A 24,944-nucleotide genomic window follows, 5' to 3' on the forward strand; every position below is an offset into this window, starting at 1 on the left:
TCATTTATATTTCAATGACGCACCGACTTTTTAAAATGGGAAAAATATTTGTATTGACTTTTCATATCAATTCATCTGTGTTTTTAGTTCAAAAATCATTCTGTAAAATCTAAAAATAAATTTCAAAAAAGCTAAAATAAACATTCTTTTAGATCTATAAAAAACTGAATATCCAGGTCTTTTAATCCACTTCTTTTAATCCATTTATAAAAAAAAAAAATCTAAATATTATATCTAAAATGGTCCAGGCCCACATTAAATGGCATTGACGTTAATGCGGCTCGCGAGCCAACCCGAATTTGACACCCTTGACTTACAATGAGTAGCGGGGCCATTTTCTGTGCCGCCCTCGTTAGCGGGTCAACAATAGCCATCACGTCAAAATATACCTCGTCTTCACGAGGGGAGAGTTGCAGTACACTGAGGAGAAAAAGAATAAGGTTGGCATGAATGAAAAATAAAAAATAAAAAAAGAACAATGCTACAATATTAATCAAAGACAAACCTGTGGCTGCCCTTGAAAAAATTCACTTCCCTGCGGGCCTCTCCTTTGGGGGCTGCCGATAAAAGGGCGTCGACTTTCATGATCAGGTGACTTGCTCTGCAAAACAAAAAAGTGACTTTTGGTTAAGAAAATAAACGTTAAATCCAAGATGGAGGGGTGAAAATAAAGTGCACATACTGCTTTGGCTTTATCCCCATCATTTGAACGCCGGCTTTGACTTTGTCGGCAGAGCCGCTTCGAGTAATCTTCTCCAGCAATTGGAAATCCTCGGTGGTAAATTCTTCATGCTCGTGGAGTGGCCCGAGGATCTGACACACATTGCAGGTAAGTACTATCAGCAGTAGCAGCTCATAGTATTGTTTCAAAGCATTTTAGGGGTTTAGCTACTTAGCTCAACAAATTATATTGATAAAATGCTATGATTTTTCTTCAAATATTCGGTTTTGTGTACATTTTCCGAAACAGGGAATTGATTACCTTGAAAAATATTCATATATTCCTTCATTAGATGTTGTTTTTCAATTAAAAACAAAGTATTTGGAAGTTTTAACTCATTTTCTGTCACTGACAATGACCAAAATTTAATCTAATTATTCAAAAAATAGCTGTAACCCAAATAGATTAGACAAGTAGTGGATCAAAAAAGATTAATTTCATCTAATTTCATAATAATAAAGCTTCATATCGTATTTGATTGACATTTTAATCACCAAATACCCCCAAATAAGTACTTTCCAGCACAATATAGTATTTTATGGTTCTGTATGTCACTCTGCATAGCTAACATATGTATGTTCATATGTATATGTATATGTATATGTATATGTATATGTATATGTATATGTATATGTATATGTATATGTATGTATATGTATGTATATGTATATGTATATGTATATGTATATGTATATGTATATGTATATGTATATGTGTATGTATGTATATGTATGTGTATATGTATATGTATATGTATGTATGTATATGTATATGTATATGTATATGTATATGTATATGTATATGTATATGTATATGTATATGTATATGTATACATAATACATGTCTCTATTGACGCTATAAAATGCTTTTATTGTCATTATACAAGTATAATGAGATATTTTTTATATTTTTATTTTTTATTCCAAGTGCAACCCCCCCCAAAAAAACACCTTAAGGATTTAGAGCGTAAACAAAATCCCCGTGAGCTGTGTGTAAACCTGATGATCAAATACAAGAAAGTGTTTTACCGCAGGGCTTGACAGCAAGCCCCGTTCGTCGTCTCCTCAAGTATTTACTCATGTTTCGGATCAAATAGCTATTCCGCTTGTTCGCCTACCGTAGGAGTTACATTTTTTGCGTACGGGCTATACAGCAATTTATTTCCCTGTCTCATCCTGACTCTAACATTCGGCTTTTGGATGTTATTCAACCAGTTGAATTTTCCTGAGGAAAACATATACAATAAAAGCAGCTACAAAATCAAAATGAGTTTGAGTTTTATGTATTTAATAAAATCCTAGATTATTTTCTAAAATAGAATCTTAAATAATTTTTAAAAATAAAATCTTAGATGATTTTTTAAAAATAAAATCTTAAATGATTTTAACCCAATGCATGGAAGTCAATGGTAATGCTTTCAGCACCATGAAGCGCTGTCCATGGTGCTGAAAACATTACTCTGAAGCATTTGAACTGGGAAGTCTGTAAGCGATCATTTATTCAGTGGATTTATAAATGTTTTGAACTCACCCTGCCATTGCTGATGACCGCCCTCTCTCCGGCCCTTAGTTTTAAGACATCCCGGCAGAAGAGCTGCTGACTGTGGATAAAATCCACTTCTAGTGTGTTAAACTTCTTCTCAAAGGCATCCGTGTTCATGCCCTAGACACAGAGAGAGAAAAAACAAGTTAACTTGTATTGAGGTTGTATTGTGCAATCCAATATAGTAGCTGAAGGACTTTTTCCCTATTACAGCCCATCCAAAACAATATCGGAGCAATTTACCGAGTTGGGAAATGATGAATGAATGACAAGAGGGCTAACGTGACTTGTTTTTTTTCTTTGATTATTCACAATAGCCTGAATGCCTGGCGTCAGTGAGGTTGTCAGATATTTCAAGCTGTCAGAATTGTGTGTGAGAGTGAGATGAATCAATTTCTAATTAATAAAAAGCAACTTTTAATTAAATTGCTGCCATTTTTTTTTTGCGTGTAACAAATGAGGTGTGGGAGTGAAAAGGGGGTGTAGAGTCAGGTTATTAGTTTTTGCAAGGTTCTTCTCCTCAGGAGAACAGGTAAATACCAATAATGTCAGCACAATCCAGTCAGCAAGACTGTCTGGCAGCCAATAATAAACTTGTATCCCTTGACTCGGCTGGGTCTCGGCTCACACATGCGTGCATTCCTTACATAGCTATTTCCAGCCCACTCGCTAACCCCACGCTGTTTAAACTAGGTATAATTGAAGGCAAGTTTGTTATCGTGACTGTACAGAAGCACATTGTTGCCACAAAAAAAGAAGTATAGTATCACATTTTTATGTGATGACACAATAATGATCACTTTTGACCTCATATGTAAAAACAGAACTAAAAAATGTTATTTTTAGTATTTAAAAATGTGAAATACTATGTAAAGTGATAATTATAATCTAACAAAATTATATATATTATGTAAAAATGAAATAATTGTCATATATAGACGTAATACAAACAGTATCACTACACAAAATTGGCATTTATCATTTAAATAATGTGAATGATAGTTATTTTTCTAAGTTTTATGTAGACTTTATTAGATAACTCATGTATCCTAGGGACAACAGATGTATTTATATATTTTTGGGTTGAGGATTAGATTTTTGGGTAATGTCTTAATCAAATAGACAAAAATTAAAAATACTAATTTAATGCCTTATAAAAACATGACTATTATGTAAAGTAGGGCATAGGTGGCATGTAAAAATGGGAGTATTATCTGAAAATGTGATAGCTATCATGCAAACTATGTATTGTAAAATGTAAAATTTATCTTATAGTAATGCGATAAAAGTACTGACAGTTGGGAAAGAGATAATTTTATGGTAAACTTCTAATTTGTAAAAAAAAATATATATATATATTTTATATATTAATTAGTGCAAACTTTCTTAAATTTCAGGTTTTTACGATGTCATGTTTTTAAATGACAACTATCAAATTTGTATAAGACATTAATCATATTTTTACATAATTACCCCGTTTACAAGATAGTGATCATGATAGCCAAAATGTACAGTAAAAGCATGATGTTATTTTTTTGGGGTGTGACAGCCATACTCTTCAGCATTCACTGACATTCTCCTGATGAGAAACCATAACACTGCTGTCACCTGATTTGTTACATCCAAACACGGATCAAAACCCCTGAGAAAACGACGGCTTTAATCATGACACCGACTGTCCGGTATGATGGAAAAGGCCAGTAAAAGCTTAATAAAATAATATATTCTACCCCTCGTCCATATCTGGACACCAGGATATCCGCCACAATGTGACAGATGGAGCGGAACTGACAGCAAGTGGGCTGCCCAAGTCGACATGGGCAGGCTGGGGGAGCGTCACACACGCTTCCAAATGTATTCTGAGAGCTTATGTTCAGAAGGGGAATGAGAAGATGGCTTCATCAATCACCATTTAGTCAGGCAGGGCACTTAAATCAAGAAAGCAGTGTCAGACAAATCTCTGCGGGTGACGGCTACGGACCTTTATTATCCTACCTTTTGCTGTTATGCTTGTCACTTACACCTAAAATGCTATCATTTATTTTTCTGATAGAGTCACCCCACGCTCTTGTCAGAAAATACGCACATTTCACCCTACGATGACTGATTGCGTGTTCTACTGGCGGAAAATCTATTTCCCCAATTGTCTGGCTTGGTTGATGAGGAAAACGCGTTAGCTTTGAAAACAGCCACAATTTCCTTCCCGACGTGCGGCGGAGAAATGAGGACAATGGGACAATGACGGAAGGAAAATGCTTTCATAACACATTTTGCAGACCTGGGCTGATAGAAGGAAATTTGGGGAAAATTGGCTTTAAATTCAAATTTAACAATGTGTTGCAAAATATTTATATATAGTTGAAAACAAAACCCATCTTGGACTTTGTAGTCTGCTTTACTTTGGCTTTATTTTTGGACCAAAAATGCATAATGGATGAATTTCTAACTATTCAGTGCACTAAATTGCATTGTGTTCCTATTTTTTTTTAATTATTTCAAACAGCACATTAATTTTAAGATTTCTACAGAATAACTATCATTTTAACATCTATTTTTTGCTACTGTTTTCCAATTTGAGGCAATACAAAAACAATTAAAATCCACTAATTTTGCTATTATTTTGAGTGAAGAATAAATGCATTACATTGCCTAATCTATATTACAAATTAGATTTTCTGCCTACTATCATTTAAATCAGGAGTGTCAGACTCAGGTTGGTTCCCATGGCTTTTTTATATCTTTTTAGATTTCTGAAAATTATTTTTGAACTAAAAACACAGAAAAATTGATTAAAAAATGACAATTATTGATTTAAAAAGGGGGAAAATCAGGAAATGTAATATACATCTATACTCTGCATTTTAATTTGATCCTAAAACAGAAAGTCAGCACTCATGATTGACTTTCCCGGACCACACAAATTGATACAACGGGCCAGATTCAGCCCCCGGGCCGCCACGTTGACACCAGTCATCTAAATAAAATCTCCTTTTCCTAAAACAAAACGAACATTTTCTGAAGGTGATAGTAATGACTTTACCATGCCTTATTAAAAGCCGTTCTAAGCTTGCATTGCCTTAGAACGAGTGAGTTTTTCTTTTGTTCCCCCTTCACAGACAGCCAAGCGACTCCCATTCAAGCCAAATGTGAAATAAATGCAAATGTCCCCGAAAGCGCATGCTCCGTCCGCTCCATTGCGTCTCTTACCTGCAGCAGCAAGTCCTTCATCTTGGTCCCCTGCTGGAGGAGCTGGTAACTTTGCTCCCTTGCAAGTTTTTGCACAAATTCAGCCGCGGCTTTATTCTTCTGTGTGACGAGTGAAGCCCAAATAGCCCGGTATACGGCCGTGTTATCTTCTGTGGGCCTACCGCTGGGATTAGCCAACACCGCAACGCGTATTCCGCGGTTGGCCTTCTGCTTGGACACACACAAACAGGAACAGCAATGATATAACACACACACACATATACACACATTTATCACACATTTTATTTTCAGCTTGGACTAAAGTCAGCTAGATAGGCTCCGGCACCCCCCGCGACCCTCGTGAGGATAAACCACTTCAGAAAAGGATAGAAAATGAGACATTAGAAATGAGTGTTGACCCAATTTCACATACCTGAGCTTATAATGACTTGACTGTTTTTTTTAAGTACTTAAGCCAAATCATGGTAAAAAATATTCACCCAAAAATGTAAAATAATTAAAAAATAAACATTCACTCATGCACATAAAACTGACATTTAAATTAACTCCTTTAGTGCCACTGAAGATGAATATTTTGCCTCCAAATTTTGGTTCTACAACCACATAAGAGTCTTTTATTATGCTTTTACTGTGAATTTGTCTTAGTCAGTCATTAAAAAGACATTTAATCCATTTAAACTGGAAATTCAACAATAGAATAATATTAATGTTGAATGTGCTACTCATACAAATCAAAGTGCATCCACAAAATTTCACAAACACACCTTTAGTTGTTCATATCTAAACCACACTGGACAATAAACAGTCATATTTACACCAAAAGACATGCTGCTCTTTAGCCTGGAAAAACCAATCAATAAGCCGCAATGCACTATCAACCGCCAGGTTCAAAGAATGGAGAAGACGGTCTCAGCTTACAGTTTGGAAATCCCGATAAATATTGGCCGTGGGGTGTTACTCACCAAAAGATTAAGTGCAGCATGCAACAATGCTCTTCCAGAGGCTTTCTGGAAATCTCCCACAATCCACATGGTAACAGCACTCATCCCATCTTCATCTGCAGAAAAAAAAAGAGGACAAAAAAATAGCAACATTTTTATTCGGACCTCTATTAATCCCAATATTTAGTAAATCCCCTCTTCTATTTAAAATGAAATACATATCCTGCAAGTTTAAGTTCTCGAATCATCTTGAACAAAAACAATAAAATCAAACATACATTAAATGACCATGTATACTTTTTGGTCAAATTCTCAATACATTCTCACCATTATTAGTCAAGTATTTGATTTTGTTGGCCATCACAGCAGTCTTGTCTTTGGTGTCCAGGAAGGAAAACATAGTGGTGTCCTCCCAGTCACTTGTAACTATGTGCAAGAAAAAAATTGTATTAATAATAAGGAAAGTTGAAAATATAGGCATTTATACTGAACACTTTTAAAGAGGTGAGGTCACCTGGATTAGAAGTGAAGTCCAAATATTTCCTGTCTACATTTAGAATGAGTGGATTCATTCTTGGGACCACATTAGGTTGTTCCATGAGGTAATCCACCACATCACTTCCTTCAGTCAAATGACCCTGCAAAGATTAGTTGATGTGTGACATCATACATTGAGGTGGTTGAAAACAAACATGTGAGAATATCAAAGCTCTTGAAATAAAATATATATATTTTTTAATTTAAAAGAGTATAATTATTATTTTCTTGAGTTATTTTCCAATTAAAAAGAGGATTTACTTTTTGTTCCCTTTATATTCACATCATATAAATGATTAGATAACAAGAATGGCAAAATAAAGAAGATAATATTTACCATTAAATGCCCTCAAAAACAGGATAATGTGTATTTAGGTGAAGTTCTCAAACTCAAATTTGTTATTCATTTTATAATTGACTATAGTTGTGAATTAGTCGATGGGTAATAGCAATAGAATATGGCCCACAATAAATAGTAGTTTGATACTTCTGCTTTAGTCCAACATTTTTTGAAGCTTTAATTCTCATTCTACTTATATAATGTCAAAAATAGCATTCAATTCAATTCATTTTTTTGGTGGATTTACATTAAAGTCCCATTAGAGGCTAGCTGTCCTATTACCTTTAAAACAGCTTTCTGAAAGTCTGTGGTGGAGTCCATTATTCGCTGCAGGATAACGCTCTCCAGCTCATCCGGTTCCATATCATCAGGACTCAAGGGAACGCCGTTAAATAAGGCGAGCGGAAGGTGACCCAAGCTGCTCTTTTTGTAAAACAAGACGCCATCCTGGGGCACATAAATAAGTGATTACAATAATTACTCTTGAGAAGCAATAACTATAAAAGAAAATAACTTTTTAATGAATGTTCACGCCACACCTTCCTTTGGTCATCATACTCCGATTCTGTGCCGAGGATGCGTCCCGCGTTGGCTTTGGGGAATTTACTCTTCAGGAAAGCAGTGATTGTGTCCGTTGTCAATGTTTCTCCTTCATTGATTCTGTTGTACAACTGCATTGAATAATAAAGTAGATGAGGAAAAAATATATATACAGTAATCACTCGAATATCGCGGCATCACGACATCGCATTTTTTTTCAGGGGAATTTTTTCGGGGGTTTAATTATATATTTATATTATTGTTTTTCGTTAATTATCTATTTCTTCTAGGATTTTGTTTTGTTAATTACATATTTTTTCTGGGGATTTTTTTGTTAATTATATATTTTTTTCTGGGGATTTTTGTTGTTGTTAATTACATATATTGTTTTAAGTTCATAAAAATATGAAAATTCATGCTGAATTTCACAAGTGAAAGCCACTTTACTGTCAAAAGTAAAAATAATAATAATACATTTTTATTTGTATTTATTTATCTTTTTTTCCCTTTATTGCAGCCATGTTTAGTCTACATTAACCACGATAATTGAGGGATTACTGTAGACAATCATGCCCAAATGCTAAAACCAACTAACTCCCACAATGCAAAGGGGCAAAAAAACACAACAACTCGACAACAGTACTTGAAATATTCAGTAAGAAGCTCAAAGAGAGAAGAACACAGATTTATATCCCCGATTGACTTACTGAGGACATGGAGATCAGGGCCTGGGATAAATCATACTCGTCGGCGATGTAATTCAGGAGTCGGTAAAAGCCGACCCCCGCATCCAAGAAGCCATCAATCTCCTCCTCGCCGTTGACAACAAACACATATCCAATTCTGGTAAAAAGTGAGCAAAACAAGTATTCAATTTGCAGATGAAATGAGAAAGAGTGCCTGGCTAAAGAGAATCAACGCCCTAAAGTGGAGCATAAAATGGCAACAGATGCACCTACCTCAGGGGGATCTTGTGCTTGTAGAAAAGCCCCGCCAGTTTTACCAGCTCCACACTTTTCTCCTCTTCTGGATCGAGGAAAAGCACCTACCACAGAGTCATAAACACTTTTATTTATTTTTTTTGGTCAAAATATCCAAAGGAGGTCACCAATTTCGAGGCGTCGGACTCACCAGGTTAAAGAAATTTTGTCGTATCTGTCGAATGACTCCTGGAAAAGTGGTTCTGAGGAGCTCTTTGACATTTGAAGGCCAGCTGGCGTACATTGGGTCATTTTCAATGTCGTTCATCCACTGAAAATGGAGAAGATGGACAAAAACAACAACAAAAACATGAGTGGTAATAGCAAAGCAAGGGTATATCATAACATGCCAGCACCAATAGAACTAAATAATTCAGAAAAACTCAAATTATAATGACTAATCAGACTTATTTCCTACCAATATCGTTCTGCCTTTCCATGGTCAGCCAATATGTGTAGTGAGTGATAAGTGAAAGCATTTTAATTCAACTGTAATGTCTAAAAAAAAAGTTATAATATTGCAGAGGAGAACTTGAAATTCGAGGTCAACAAATCTTAATTGCGTTTACAAGGTTTGCTGGGAAATTCCAAAATAGAAGAATGTTGCAATACACTCCTTTTTAACCAACCAAAACCCAAACGTTTTAATCTTTTGGAAACTCTAAAAATCAATTTAAAAGCAGGATGCACAAAGTCAACTTGCAATTGCCAAACTGCCAGGTTTTTTTTAATTGGCTTGATTAAATTGAGACATTCTTTACACCTCCGTAATTTAAAGACTTCCAACATTCTAATTGAAATTGATTCATCAGCAGATGATTGCATTCCAATTATTACTGTCCAGAACGGATGAGTCACCACAACGTACCATTATAGCCGGATTCCTAATATCCAAGGCATAGCTGTCTGCCACATCGTTCACGGGTAATCTTAGCAGCTGGTTCTGATGCTCCCCTTTGACCCCCAGGTTGTGAAGACCTTCCAACACTCTGGCCTCACTTCGAAGGATCTCCAAAATGCTATCCAGAAAATGCAGGGGGAAAAAGAGTGTTATAAATCACCTTAAATTGGTCATCAGGTGGCAACAGTAACACATTTTTAAGGTTGTGAGATCGGGGTCATAAAGGGCTGCAGTGAGTCCAGGTTTTCATTCCAACCAAGGACACCTTTTCACCAATCCGGAGTCTTACAATTGCATACAGTTGATTGCAATCAGTTGTTTTTTTCACCAGAAACCTTATTGGTTAAAAACAAGATTGACTAATACTGTCCAGAAGACCGCTGGCTGCTCTCACTGGAAGACATTGCCAGCCCTCGTTGTCTCAGTAAAGCCAGGAACATTGTCGGGGACCCATACCACCCTGGTCACAACCTGTTCCTGCTGCTGCCCTCTGGCAGACGCTACAGGTCTTACAAAGTACGGACAAATAGGCTTAAGGACAGTTTTTTTCCACATCTATCAGGACTCTAAACTTAAAGTAGCACGACACACAATCCCTTCTGTGTAATAATTTCGGGGTGAGGTAATATGAATAGACATTGGGCAGTTATCTGCCTCCTACTGGCTGACTGAAGGTAAGTGAGAGGTAATTAATCTATGTCCGATTATCTTATTATTTTATCTTATCTTAAAATGTCTGTCCTTGGATCGGTTGGAACAAAAACCGACTGCGAGGTTTCCAGCGTGGGAGGATTAGGTAGACATAAAACCATGACCTTTGCTTGGAATCCTACCTGAAAGAATTGTGAACATCCAGATCAATGTGAAGACCATTTATAAAGAGTTGGCTATCTCCTGGGTTAACACCAATGGTCTCGCTTAGATGCTGAAAGAACCAGAACAAAGAGTTGTTTGACGGGCAGAAGGTTTTTTTTTCTTTTCGTCCTGTTTTCCTTTTAGACTAAAAAGAAAAAAGGTACATAAAAGCCTACACAGAATCAAGGACAAAAGTCTCAGGGAAGAAAAAAAAAACTGATGAGGCGGGAAGTTATTCCAGATACAGATCAAAAAATCTCAACTGTCAGAACGTGCAAAGTCTTTTATGGCGTTGTCATGTTTGGACACAGATTATGACGGCGCACCTTTTGGTTCTCCTCAATTTCTTTTCTCATCTCGCTCTTTACAGCCACTCTTGTCAGTGATCTGTGGGAATAGTAAAGCGGTACAGTAAAACCCGGGCGCTTACCATCGGCGTTTATCACACCTGAGGCCGCTAGTAAAATGACAGTTTTAATCTAGGAAAAAGCTAGCAAGCTCAAGATGGCTGCAAATCCCTTGAAACCAAACAAATGGTACAGCTGGCCTTTTTGGTGAGTTGAAGGAAATAAGTCTGTGTTTTTCTAACCTTGCCTTGCTTGGGAAATTCTGACTGAGGTCTCGCATGATTTTCAATGCGTCAAATTTGGGCGCCGACAGGATTTGGGCGGCTGCTTGGAAGCTGAGGTCTACAAGGAGCAAATATTTCAAAGAGGATGTTGGAAAGTGTAGCTGTTAGTGAGCGTGGCCGGACGTTTGGTCGTCGGTCAAATGGTGACAGAGAGTTTACTGTTGAAAGCAGCTCTCAAAATTATATTAATAAGAGACTTTAATATCTAAGAGAGATAATCTAAGTACTGTTTACTATTTAAGTACTGTTTAATATCTAAGTACTGTTTAACATCCAAGTACTGTTTAATATCTAAGTACTGTTTAATATCTAAGTACAGTCTAATATCTAAGTACTGTTTAATATCTAAGTACTGTTTAATATCTAAGTACAGTCTAATATCTAAGTACTGTTTAATATCTAAGTACTGTTTAATATCTAAGTACAGTCTAATATCTAAGTACAGTCTAATATCCAAGTACTGTTTAATATCTAAGTACTGTTTAATATCTAAGTATTGTTGAATATTGAAGTACTGTTTAAGATCTAAGTACTGTTTAATATCTAAGTACTGTTTCATATCTAAGTACTGTTTAATATCGAAGTACTGTTGAAACCAGCTCGCAAAATTATATCCATGAGAGTTTAATATCTAAATATCTACTGTTTTCAACAGTACTTAGATATTAAACAGTACTCAGATATTAAACTCTCTCTCATGAATCAACAGTAGATATTTAGATATTAAACTCTCTAATAAATATAATTTTGAGAGCTGGTTTCAACAGTAAACTCTCTGTCACCATTTGACCGGCGACCAAAAGTCCGAGCCACGTTAGTGTGTGGACAGTGCGATTGCATACCTTGCAGCTCCCACACTTTAAGAGGAGCCATGTTGTCGGTGCTTTCCATCAAATGCTTACGGAGTTCACCGAGTTGCTCCTGAAGCTCCGGATGAGATTTCCTGGGGCGATGAATAAAAATAAAATGTTATAGCTTCATAGTATGGCCTTCATCTGGTGAACCCGATACGGTGGTAAACAAGTCAAATGTCTTACGTCAGCGTTCCGAAATAGAATCCTTGAACTTCATTGTTTTCATTTTCGTCTGCATTTAGGCTTGTCTTTGAATCTATAAATTAAAAAAACACAATACTACCACAATGTTCATCAATAATTATTTAATTTATCGGACACAAACCTTTCACTTGGGTGTCGTCTACTGCCTTATATTCTGTACTTTTAATAGCTAACTCGACTCCATAGCCAGAAAGAAGCATCTTCTGCTCCTTTGGATTCTATTTAAATCAAATAGAGTCAGTTTTAATCATTAAGTCATGTCCATTACTTCATAAAGTATTTGCTAAATATCCTTATTTTTGTCAGAGTAACATTCTGAGGCGAGTCTAGTCGATAAGGTCCAATATAGCTTTTAAAGCAAAGAAGAATGAATTTGCAAGGCTATCTAAAGTAGCCACGTTTTAATTATGCTGCTATAAATAAATGCGAGTCTCTCATTACACGACGAGCGTTGTAGAAATGCGGCTAACAAGTCACTGAAGACTCGTAACGGACATTACTGCATTTTGCTTCATTTTAAAAAGATTCTTCCGGAAAGACTAATAAATACAACTCGCATCAAATTCCCATAGGCGGTGGAAAATTTTTCAATATGGACTAATGTCTACTTAACTATGCGGTTTATGGTTTTTTGCTGGCTTGAAATATAGACACTGTTGGAAAGACATTATGTTATCGATATTTTCCATAAAAATTCGTCCGAGTTTAAAATAGTGTTTAATCACTGCTTTGGAAGAGTGTGAAGATGTTTAGAAAATAGAAAGTCCTGATTTATGACCAGATTCTTTTTTAATTGGATTAAAAGCCCTAAATAGTCTGTTTTTAAGGATTTAAAGCAATGTTTATTTGAGCTTTTTTTTCTTATTAAAGGCAAACAATGTTTCTCATGTTTTTCATTTCAAATGGAAACTATATATTATTTTTAAATGATGTTCAATAATAAATTGGAAAACGGAAAACATTGATGTATTTATCTTTAGATTTAGGCGCTTTTTGAACTAAAAACAGGAAGAAAATTGGATAAAAAATTGCAATGATTGGTTTTAAAAAGGGGAAAGAACTGGATTAAAATCCCTGAATATTCTGTTTTTTATAGATCTAAAACAATGTTTATTTTATATATTTTTTAGATCTTACAAAATGATTTTTGAACTAAAAACAGAAAATATCGATTAAAAAATGACAATTATTGATTTAAAAGGGGAAAAACCAGAAAATATAATATACATCTATACTCTTCATTTAAATTTGTTCCTAAAACAAAAAAGTCGTCACTCATGATTAACTTTCTCGGGCCGCACAAAACGACGCGGCGGCCCAAATTTGCCCCCCGGGCCTCCACTTTGACACCTGTCGCAGTCTCCACTTCTATCCAGGTGAATTATGCTAGTGTCCAATCAAGCAAGGCATAACGCTTGAGCGGCCAATCTTTCTGAGGAAGTCACAACACTTTGAAACGCGGCATTAATAAACGGTTGACCACGTCTGAATGGCGGTGACCTCCCGCCGCAAGTATCTGAAGCGTTTGTTCGCTGTAATCTAGAAAGGCATTTCGACTCCATCAGTCAGACGGAGCACAAAAAAATATTTTTCCACTGGGAACACAAAGTAAAAGGTACACAAACAGGACAGTCACCTTGACACAAGTGTCAGATTCACCATTAAAAATACCCACAGTGCACCTCGACCCTTGCTTTTATTCGCCTTTGCTGAAAGAAGTGTTGCTTTTTTGTGTTACTTTCTTTTCCAATTGGGACAACAAGAGGTCAATTCATGTTAAAAAAAACGTTAAATCAATATAAACAGTTAAGAATGAGTATTCATGACCTCACACTTGGGTTATTAACCTTCTACAAAGATGTTTTCCTGTAATTTGCTCTGTTAAAGGTTGCTTTAAAAAGCAAATAAAAGGAAGGAGATGGAGACATAATTAGCCTTTTTTAATAGAGTCTATATCGCAGGAATTATTAGTGTGAAGTAAGGGTGGGAAATTTAATTAAAAAAGAAGTGTGTATGCAATTAAAAAAAATGAGTAGTTTGGCAGATTTGGAAGAGTTGGACAAACTATAAGGCAAAATTAGAAATATTTTGAAATAAAGTAGTAAAAGAAATGTCATGTTACAAACCACAGGTGTCAAAGTGGCGGCCCGGGGGCCAAAACTGGCCCGTGCATCATTTTGTGCGGGCCAAGAAAGTCAATGAGTGCCGACTTTTTGTTTTAGGATGAAATTAAAATGAAGATTATAGATGTATATTATATTTCCTGATTATCCCCCTTTTAAATCAATAATTGTCATTTTTAATCCATTTTTTCTGTGTTTTAGTTCAAAAATCATTTTGTAAAATCTAAAAATATATTTAAAAAAAAGGTCAAATAATATTGTTTTAGATCTATAAAAAAAACGGAATATTCAGGGCTTTTAATCCAGTTCTTTTAACAAATTTGTATTAAAAAAAATCTAAATATTATAAACAATTGGGGAAAAAAACAGCCTAAAAAACAAGGACCGGGAAATGCCCCAAAATCATCAATAATTATTATTATTTTTCCTGTTCAAGACTCGGCTACTTACCGCCACAAAATGCCGCAGTACATACGTCAGTGAACCTCCTTCCGCCTTTTCCGTCAGCACGCTATGAAAAGCAGTGAACTCCTTAGTTCCGATCTCCGCGTACAAAATCACGACCGGGACGTCAGTTTTATTAGCCCCGGGATAGACGTGATCACTTTTGTGCAAATGTGGATGAGGCCTGCAAGAGAAAAAAAAGGAGAGCACGGAAAATGACATTTGACTTTTCCACAGGCAAAAAGCGTTTGGAGTGTCAAAGATTTCCAATATCAAATTAACTGGGAAAACTTTTCCAATGCCATTCTGGCGTCTAGATGGATCCATAGTGGGCTATGTTGTGTGGCTTGGATTTACCTGCCCGCGGCTGCCTTTAGGAGCTTCTTGATGGACTTTGTGTTGCAGCTACGTTGGCCGTGAATGGAGACAAAAGCTGGACAAGAATCGGGTGGCGGCTCGTTACTGGCAATCTGTGGAGAAATAGATAGTTTTTAACAAAAATAAATGGGTAAAACTGTCCTTGCAATTTCTTTGATTACATTTTGGTGCCTTTTATTGACATATTTGTGAAAATTAATGAACATTTCATTTGTAATATGCAACAAAGTCAGTATTTATATAGGCAACATGAATACAAAATATGTTAAATTGGCCAAATCTTTATAATTTAGAAAAATATTTAGAAATAGATAGATTTTAACCAAAAATACATGGGTAATATTATCCGTGCAATTTTTTTGATTACATTTGGGTGCCTTTTATGTACATATTTGTGAAAATTAATGAACATTTCATCTTTTTCTAGCCCCTTTCGTAATACGCCACAAAATTAGTGTTTATCTAGATGACATATGTTCATTTGGCCATTTTTTTATCATTTATATTTTGCCATGTGGTTTTCTGTTTGTAAAATCTAAGCCATTTTCTAGCATATTGAATTTGTGTCAATATTTAACAGTCTTAGGAGCAGATTGATTTGTTTTACTACATTAATCTCAAAATAAACTATTGCTGTTTTATGCTGCTATTGATTTTATGCAATTTGGTTTTAGTCAGAATTTCTGGGACAGATACTACAAAATTTAAAATAAAATTAAAAAAGAAATTCACATAATTTACTAGATTATGGCATCCATAGGCCAAAATATTTTATATGTTGTACATGACCTAAAATATTATGTACACACCCACATATGTATATATAAACATATACACAACACACACAATAATTTTAGATTATACATCAGTTCTTCCATATTATTATTATTCACTGTATATATATTTTAATGCCAAATAACATTTAACAAAAACACTGAATAAATTTTCCCAACTGGGATGTATGAAATGTCATTACAGACCAGTGGAAGGTTTATCTTTTATCATTTGACATGATGTAAAGCCAAGTGAAAAGCCTGGAGCAGTAAAAGACGAATTGCAGCATCATTCACAATAATAATCCCTGAACGGTTCAATTTCAAGTCAAATATTTCACCCAGTATTTTCCAAAGACTGACTCCGTTTTGCCACAGTAAAGATAGAAATAAAAAAAATAAAAAAAAATAAAATAAAAACACTCCTAAATGAAATATTGCACCAAACCTGTAATACAAATGATGTAGGTGTGTTAATCTGTGTCATGAATAATTCCCTTAGCACCCACAGCATGAAACCCCAACACCCCCCCCCCCCCCCCCCCCTGGCCAAGCATCATCAAAAAGTAACAGGTTTCACACAATTTTAATTTGTTATCACATCATACCTGCTGGAAGGCGTGAACAGCTGGTGAGTAGAAGCGCATGGAAAGAGACATTTTCAACAAGTTGATTTGAAGATCTGTCAAGAATTGGTTGGCTTTTCTGATGATGAGATTGTAGTAGGAACGTACAGTTTCTGGAATGGGTTACAATCAGAGAAATTGGAATTGAACGATAGTATGTAGGAAATGGAGTAGAAATGGATTCAAAGTTAGTTACAAACCTCCTTGTTTGTACACGGTGAGCTCTTTAACCGTGTCAACAAACTGCCAGAATTTTTCATTGCCATCTTCGCCAATAAATTCACTGAAAGGGGAGATTAAATATATGCAATTTTGTATTGGTTCAGATTTTACAAAATGATTTTTGAACTAAAAATGGAAAAAAATGAGTAAAAAATCCCTGAATATTCAGTTTTTTTTATAGATCTAAAACAGTGTTAGCTTTTTTAAATAGATTTTTAGATTTTACAAAATGATTTTTGAACTAAAAACTGAAAAAAATGAGTAAATAATTACAATTATTGATTTAAAAGGGAGAAAATCAGGAAAATTAATATACATATATACTCTTCATTTGAATTTGATACTAAAACAGAAAGTCGGCACTCATAATTTACTTTCCGGGGCCACACTAAATGATGTGGCGGGCCAGGTTTGGCCCCCGGGCCGCCACTTTGACACCATTGGTTTATTTAGGGCAATGCGTAAGGGTTCATCAATAAAATAGTCAAATGACCTGAAGCAACTGTAGTTTGATCAATTTTTAGTTTTGTGTTTTGTTGCAAGAAAAAATAAAATTTAAATTAACTCAATGTGCAACATGTTTGATCTGCGAGTCCCAGTTTCATTTTGTTTGAAAATATGTTGTACTGTAACATGAAATGCAAAGATCTAGACTAAAATAGGCGATCCATAAGAGTGAAAAGTTCTGTACCTTGTCTCCAAAAGGAAAGGAGTCGCGTTCCACTTAGATTTTAGACTTGCAATAACGCCTTTGGATGGCGATGCCTTGTGAAGCACGTTGATGGTCAGCAACAACAGGAAAATATTCCTCATCTTCATCATGTCAACAATTTGTGAAAAACCTGCATAAAAAAACAAGCGATCTATTAAAGCACGCCTTCCACATGTACCCGGCTTGTGCCACGTAGTAAATAAAAGTTACAGCCTTAACTCAGTTGCTTCTTAGTAAGGAATTAATGCATAAACGCCCAAAAAAATCTATATTTGTATCATGGCGATCACGATGCACCTGAAGAGCCCCGAACGACTTATCAAACAAATCAGTTTACACTTAAAACGACTAAGTATCACGTTTAAGCACTTGGATAGGCGAATGCACGGTATATGTTAGGAGTAAAACTGCTACCTGATCGGAGGAAAAATCGGACGTTATTACTATAATAGTAATATGGTGTATAATGTTGTATATTACATCCCTCACCATGTTAATGATCCTGACCGCTACCATGCAAATACTACTATGACTTCCGGTGTCTATTTTTGGGATGGCGTTAGCAACCGCTATGCTTCTAACCGGTACGTATAACTACGAGAAGTTTGCCCGTTGGGGACCTATAATTATTTATTGTTAAAACAACTAATTTTAGTTATGGATCTAGTGGTTTGCCCTTTTATTAGTAATATAATATTTTCTGCGACATTCCCATTCCAACAGTGAACAAAACATGACTCGTTTAAACATCTTAATAGACTGATTCAGGCAGGCACAATCTAGGACTACTTAGAGAAATTGACGCTCAATTTGAAGTTTTCCACCGAAATCAAGGTAAGTGTATGAATCATAATGATCATATAAGGCTATGATATCATTTTGAGGCAACGGGAACATGCATATTCGCAAATTGGCAATTTACGTTGGTGTATCTTCCAAGGAAGTTCCCCGATGCAATATGGCCGCCAGTTGCATACGTGGCAGACTCACCCTTCATACAGCTAGACATATAAATTTAGTATCTATAGGTATTCTGAACCATTGCAGGCTTAAATTTCTATAATTAGTTCCAAAAGTACATTTACTACAAACTGAAGATGCAGTTTTGGGCCATTTTGTTTTATTTTAAAACTTGAAATGGCTTTCAGCTTTTTGCATTGAAAAATCCCCATTAGAATTTGCAGTATTTGGATTAAATAAGATATTTGAGTACTCGATTGTTTTTGGGTCTGATTATTAAAATAAAAATGAACCAAAATGCAGTTATTTTTTCACAGCTGCTTCATTTTCAGTTATGGTGAATTGCAGTATACATAATGACTGTCAGAATATGTTTTATGTCGCTAAGCCAACCATCACAGACCACAATCAGTGTCCGTGAAAAGCGCCCATTTGAAAAGGCAGAATGATTTGCCATAGCTATTATTTGGTATCAGTTCAGACGCTGCAGATGTAATAATGACCGCAAGTCATATTTTACATTTCCATATAGTTAAAAGGTTTGCTCAAGGATATCATTTTTGGAATCTTGAGTGGTATATGCCTGTAGCCTGACTCATTAAAGTTATAGACTTCCTCACACTTCATAATGTAAAGGTTAAAAAATAAGCGGTGAGTGCTGACCCTAGTGGTCATAGCAGGAACAGACATCCAATGTATATTGGACATCTATTGCTGTCAATGGCAACCAATTAATAAAATGTAGGGCCATTGAGTTGATGGTTGCATGGATACTACATGCACTGAATACATTTTATATTACAAATATTATGTTTATCTGTTAATTTTGTTTGCAAAACCAGCTGGGATGGCCTCCAGCACCCCCCGCGACCCCTCAGTGGATAAACAATCCGAAACATGAATGAATGAAAAACTTTTACAAAACACGCAATTGTTCTTCCAATCAATGATTTGGAATCCTAATTTTAAAGATCCAATTTAGTCGCCATTTTTATTTTAAAAAAGCTAAATTTATTCTTCCCCTGGCCAAGATGCACCTTCCCTTTAAGTTTGTCTGCCGTCCAATGTATAGTCACCAAATAAAGCCAGTGAATCAGTCTCGACGCACCCTGCTAAACGAGATAATGGGACTGTGGGAAGGACACACACACACACACACACACACACACACACACACACACACACACACACACACACACACACACACATATACACACATATACACACACACACACACCCACGCACACACAGAGGCGGGCGATTAGCGGACTCCGGCGCAGCCAGTCAGAGCGCCCGAGCAGGCGGGGAGGCTGAGGGATGCGGCCGGTGGTGGGTGGGTGGAGGGCGGCGATGGTGGCGATGCAGGCGGGGTGGGGTGAGGGGGTGCGCGATGTTTGACGAGGGGGTATGAGGCTGCGCAACAGTCCCAGTCTTGCGACATCCTCTCTCGAGACAGCACGCTTTGCGCGCTCCGTTCCGTTCCGTCGTCGCTCGGCGCGGCAAATCGCCGCCAGCGTGCTTCTGTACAACTTTGAAGCCGCCATGCCGCTTAACTTTGGAGCCCAGGCACGGCGCGCTTTTCCCCCGCCAGCCCATCGACGTCCACTCGTCAACACGTGGCGGGCCAAATATTAGGAAGCGGCGAGGAGCCCCAAAACTCTCGTCCAAAGCCCCCCACCCTCCACCCCACCCATAGTGATGGAATGAAGACGAAGCCCATCATGGATGATAAGTCCGGCAAGCTGATCCTGGTCCCCATCCTGGCTGTGCTTTTTGTTACTATAGGTTACCAGTACATGTGTCCCGCCGGCGGGCAGTCGTGCCCGCTGAAAAACGGAGACGCGGCGCCGGAGGTGAGTCCGTTCTCCGTGGACTTCCAGGACGGGGACGATTTCGCCGAGCAGGACCTGGAGGACGAGAGCCCGGCGAAGATTCCGTCCCAATTCAACTTCACCCAGCGAGATCTGGACCGGCGTGTGGAGTTCAACATGAAGGGGGACGACGTGATCGTGTTCCTGCACATCCAGAAGACCGGCGGGACCACATTCGGCCGTCACCTGGTGAGGAATATCCGCCTGGAGCAGCCGTGCGACTGCAAGGCCGGACAGAAGAAGTGTACCTGTCATCGGCCGGGGAAGGACGAGTCGTGGCTCTTCTCGCGGTTCTCGACCGGATGGAGTTGCGGGCTCCACGCCGACTGGACCGAGCTGACCAACTGCGTGCCTGTCATCATGGAGAAGAAGGAAGTCCAGAGGAATAAAAGGTAAATGCTTAATCTTTTATTTTTATTATTATTTAGTTCTTCATTTTCTCATGCAACTTTAACAAACAACATGTAATCAAATGTTCCTATTTGCTCATTAAAAACTTTACTAAGAGATCAATTGTTGACTGCCGTGTTTTCACGACTATAAGGCGCACTTAAAAGTCTGAAATTTTCTACAAAATAGACGCGCCTTATAATCCAGTGTGCTTTATATATGGAAAAAAAATTAAAATGTGTCATTCATTGAGGGTGCGCCTTATAATGTGGTGTACCTTATAGTCCTGAAAATATGGTATATTTAAAAAAAATACTTCTAAAGATTCAGAATTCAAAATGTATTGCACGTCAAAATATTATTCTTAAGGTTATTTTATATTATAGAGTTAATTCAATAGAATAATCATTATCCACACTTTAAAATTGCTTATTTGTCTTTCTATGGCCTATAATTGAACTAACCACCAATAACCCTCAGCTCCAGCACCCCCGTGACAGAACTTAAGATGACTAAATGTCTGTGATGTTTACAAAAAATGTTCACAAAAGACTGATTGTGTGATTATCCAATAACTGCAACCTGAGTGAGAAAAAGAAAATGTCCATCACATTCCACATTGAAACTATAAATAGATGCAATATTCTGGTTGGTGGTTGTGGTGGGCTCATCAGTCCCAAATGAGCAGAACCGCTAATGCTGTTCCGTTGCTGCTTAAGTCTGGAAGTCCGTTAACCAACTGTATACAGGAGTCTCTTGCAGTGAGGATGTTATTAGCACAAATGTGTTTAAGTATCCCCGGTGTTTACCTTCATTGCCAATAGATCAGCACTCTACTTGCGCATTTGTTTTAGGAATCTTTACTTGCAAACTTAAACCGACTCAATGAACTCCAACCATTGGTGTTATCGTGGTTTTTTGCCAATTTATTAGACCTGGGAGGGGCTCAAAATGAGATTAAGAGGTTTTTTTTTCAGAAAACTAAAAAAGCCCGGTGGCCCACTAGGCTTATAAAGCAATGGAAGAATTTTTGGGTCATAACAAATCATTGTCAAGCTCATCATGAGCCTTTTAATTTTAAATTGACATTTCAAACCTCAATGAATAGTTTTTGTTCAATTTCCTAGGGTGATATTTCAATTATTTTGTTCTTACTACACCTTATATTTTTAAAACATTTATGTCAGTGTAAATTAAGCATATCCTGAAAGTGTGATGATGAAAATGCCTGGTTTTCTTAATCAAACATGAACGCAAACACACAAAACCGAATACATAGCCTCTGCCCTCCAGGTTTCACCTACTGTATTACATCCATTTTGATTGACAGAAATGTAAACGACCCCAGCATCAGCAAAGGAACCATTACCAAAGCCCCCTTTAACCTATCAAATCCAGTCCCTGGAGTCTCTGAAGACATTGATTGACATCCAGGACCAAGTTAGAGCACCATTTTTCCACTACACATTCAGCACAGCCACTCTTTTCTAGATTACGATGTCATACTGATGTAAATACTTTAAAAAAAACAAGAAAATAATACATCTAACTACGAATTCTTACAATTCAAACAAAAGCCTGCCACCAAGCCTTCCACTTTCTCATGAATCAATAAGCTAACATTCATGTTTTTGTAATGTGCAAAGCTGAGTAACTCCCATCAACCCTTTGGGTTCTGCTCTGTATTTTCACCGGATGATTACATCATCTAAAATCCTTATTTCTTCCTTCATATTGACCACCAAGAACGTCCAAAAATGACAATTTTTGACGTATGGGTCCGAAATGAAGCATAACCAAACCCATAAAGATTCATAACCCCCCAAAAAGTTGGTCAGATGAAGTTTTTATCTCATCTCAACTACCGTATACTTTATTCAGTACATCTGCGAGTCTTTAAAAAGCAGCACACATTAGAATACTTGTAAAATGACGCATTAAAACTGCATCGGTTCGAGTTATCTCCTCAAAAACGGAGCACATTTCGAATATTTCTTGGCTAGAACTTGGCCATCTCTTGTTTTGAAAGCTACAATTGCATGCTGATGTATGAAAAAAAAGGGGAAACAGGCACGCATGATTTATTTCTCCTGCGCCAAGTGTGTTTCCTCCACTCACCAAAGTGCTCAGTGGATGCGACAGCTCTTCATTTCACAGCTGCAGCTTCCACTTCCACTTTTCTTTGCCTTTCCCGGTCGGTCTGGTGTACTCAAATCCCGCGGCATCCATTCCGAGGCCATTCTGCCTTCTCGTCCTCATCCGGGACACATTAAGAGATGACTAATAGTTTTATCTTGCGAGTTTTACGGAGTTGTGTTGGAGTTACCTTGGTAAATTGGCATATTGTTTTGTCGTGATGCAATTAAAATATTGACAGTTAGTCTTTTCTCATATTGTTGGCAGGAGTGTTTAGGAGTTGAGTGCAGAAAGCTTGCTGGTGTGCTGTTTTGAGTGGCAATTGTACACTTTGTGTTTCTTGTCGAGTCATTCAAATCAATTAAGGACATCTAAATCATCTTAAATCTACTTTATTGTGGCATTCTTGTAATATTTCTCTTTGACTTATTTTAAACTACAAAGGCTGCTCACCACTTTTGTCAGTTTTGGACTGACTTATTTTTGTGACCACTTATTCATGTTGACTACTTATTTATTGATTATTTATCCTTATTTATTGATTATGTATCCTTATTTATTGATTATTTATTCTTATTTTTTAATTATTTTTTTCTTATTTATTGATTTTTTATTCTTATGTTTTCTTATTTATTGAATATTTATCCCCGATTGACTACTTATTCTTATTTATTGATTAGTTGTTCTTATTTATTGATTATTTATTGTTATTTATTGATTCTTTATTCTTAATTCTTAATTATTGATTCTTTATTCTTATTTATTGACTACATATTCTTATTTATTGACTACATAATCTTATTTATTGACTACATATTCTTATTTATTGATTATTTATTCCTATTAATTGATTATTTATCATTATTTATTGACTATTTATTATACATATTTTACAGATGCTACCTGTGTCAGCAAATAATAAGAGCCAAACATTTTATTTCCAAATTAGAGGGGAAAAAGTGTTTGTTTAGAATGCAGGTATAACCTACAACAACATGAGTTAGTTTTACTTACATTAAACATTGTTGCTAACACACTTTGTATTCCTTGTCGGGTTCTTTCCGGTAGCTAATTGCTTTCAGGTCAATACTGTAATGTGAAACAGCTTTTCCTTTAGGAATATACAATATGCAACAAACGGCGGCACACGAAAACTCAGCCTCTGATCTGTCAATAGTGCGAACTGGGTGACACATTGTGCTTTCAGTCAAGGTAAATTTAATTGGAAGCTCCTGAAACGAGCTGTTTTCCCCCCAAAGACAACACAACATGTATAATGCAGGGATCCTTTTCTCTGGTTATCATTGCCATCACTCATTTGTATTGTCATGAAGTATAAACATTTTTATACTCATGCCTAGGGGCAATTTAGAGTAGCCAATCAGCCTACCATGCTTATATTTCTTTGGAATGTGGGAGGAAACCAGAGTACCCTCCTAAAACCCACAAATATGCAAACTCCATACAGGTGACCCAACTTGGGTTTGAACCCAAGTCCCCCCACTGCAAAGCTGACACACTAACCACTCATTCACCTGACTATTATTTAATATTATGCTAAACATAGTCCCAGAATTTGAAATTACATATAAATATCTTTACATTACTGCAAAAATATGTATGCTAGATTTGCTTAATTACTCTTATGTTGCAGTAATACTTGATGTGTTTCACATTTTTCATCCTGTCAAAGGATGTTTTTTAAATTATCTATTTGTATATAAAATAGTCCAAAATAATATATATGCTAGATTTGCTTGGAGATATTTACATTAGTGCAAAAATATGTGTGCTAGATTTGCTTAGATACTTTTATTTTGCAGTACTACTACTTTGCTTTTATTATTATTATTATTTATTATTTATTATTATTATTATTTATTATTTTATTATTTTATTTTGCAGTACTACTACTACTGCTTTTCACATTTTTCTCTAACGTCAAAGAATGTCTTTTTATTATCAAATGTTCCTATAAAATAGTCCAAAATATACTATGCATATCTTTATCATAATAGTAATTTCTCCCTCAAATTTGTATGGTAACACATTGCAG

The 24,944-nt window shown here is 36.4% G+C and overlaps 2 protein-coding genes across 6 annotated transcripts in view; one reads left to right on the top strand and one right to left on the bottom strand.

Moving 5' to 3' along the window:
• The window catches only part of uggt2 (UDP-glucose glycoprotein glucosyltransferase 2), a 27,888-nt gene extending 9,731 nt beyond the window's left edge, over positions 1–18,157 (bottom strand). For both annotated transcript variants that reach the window (XM_077727490.1, XM_077727489.1), the window contains exons 1-26: positions 18,021–18,157; positions 17,511–17,661; positions 16,798–16,880; positions 16,580–16,710; positions 15,178–15,290; positions 14,827–15,004; positions 12,375–12,471; positions 12,233–12,305; positions 12,038–12,138; positions 11,154–11,253; positions 10,891–10,951; positions 10,543–10,634; positions 9,677–9,827; positions 8,960–9,079; positions 8,788–8,873; positions 8,536–8,671; positions 7,828–7,959; positions 7,571–7,735; positions 6,926–7,049; positions 6,739–6,837; positions 6,433–6,527; positions 5,471–5,677; positions 2,252–2,383; positions 683–813; positions 506–601; positions 318–420 (exon numbers count right to left, since the gene is read on the bottom strand). In XM_077727490.1, the coding sequence (XP_077583616.1) occupies positions 318–420; positions 506–601; positions 683–813; positions 2,252–2,383; positions 5,471–5,677; positions 6,433–6,527; positions 6,739–6,837; positions 6,926–7,049; positions 7,571–7,735; positions 7,828–7,959; positions 8,536–8,671; positions 8,788–8,873; positions 8,960–9,079; positions 9,677–9,827; positions 10,543–10,634; positions 10,891–10,951; positions 11,154–11,253; positions 12,038–12,138; positions 12,233–12,305; positions 12,375–12,471; positions 14,827–15,004; positions 15,178–15,290; positions 16,580–16,710; positions 16,798–16,880; positions 17,511–17,641 (2,937 nt within the window). In that variant the 5' untranslated portion in view covers positions 17,642–17,661; positions 18,021–18,157. The remainder of the gene's footprint in view (positions 1–317; positions 421–505; positions 602–682; positions 814–2,251; positions 2,384–5,470; positions 5,678–6,432; positions 6,528–6,738; positions 6,838–6,925; positions 7,050–7,570; positions 7,736–7,827; positions 7,960–8,535; positions 8,672–8,787; positions 8,874–8,959; positions 9,080–9,676; positions 9,828–10,542; positions 10,635–10,890; positions 10,952–11,153; positions 11,254–12,037; positions 12,139–12,232; positions 12,306–12,374; positions 12,472–14,826; positions 15,005–15,177; positions 15,291–16,579; positions 16,711–16,797; positions 16,881–17,510; positions 17,662–18,020) is intronic.
• The window catches only part of hs6st3b (heparan sulfate 6-O-sulfotransferase 3b), a 42,386-nt gene continuing 35,486 nt past the window's right edge, over positions 18,045–24,944 (top strand). The window contains exons 1-3 of one of the 4 annotated variants that reach the window (XM_077727494.1): positions 18,045–18,115; positions 18,255–18,365; positions 20,277–20,754. In XM_077727494.1, coding sequence (XP_077583620.1) covers positions 20,288–20,754 — 467 coding nt within the window. In that variant the 5' untranslated portion in view covers positions 18,045–18,115; positions 18,255–18,365; positions 20,277–20,287. The other 3 variants (XM_077727492.1, XM_077727493.1, XM_077727491.1) reach the window with 3 other exon arrangements.

The sequence above is a fragment of the Stigmatopora nigra genome, chromosome 11, assembly GCF_051989575.1.
Source record: "Stigmatopora nigra isolate UIUO_SnigA chromosome 11, RoL_Snig_1.1, whole genome shotgun sequence".
NCBI lineage: Eukaryota > Metazoa > Chordata > Actinopteri > Syngnathiformes > Syngnathidae > Stigmatopora > Stigmatopora nigra.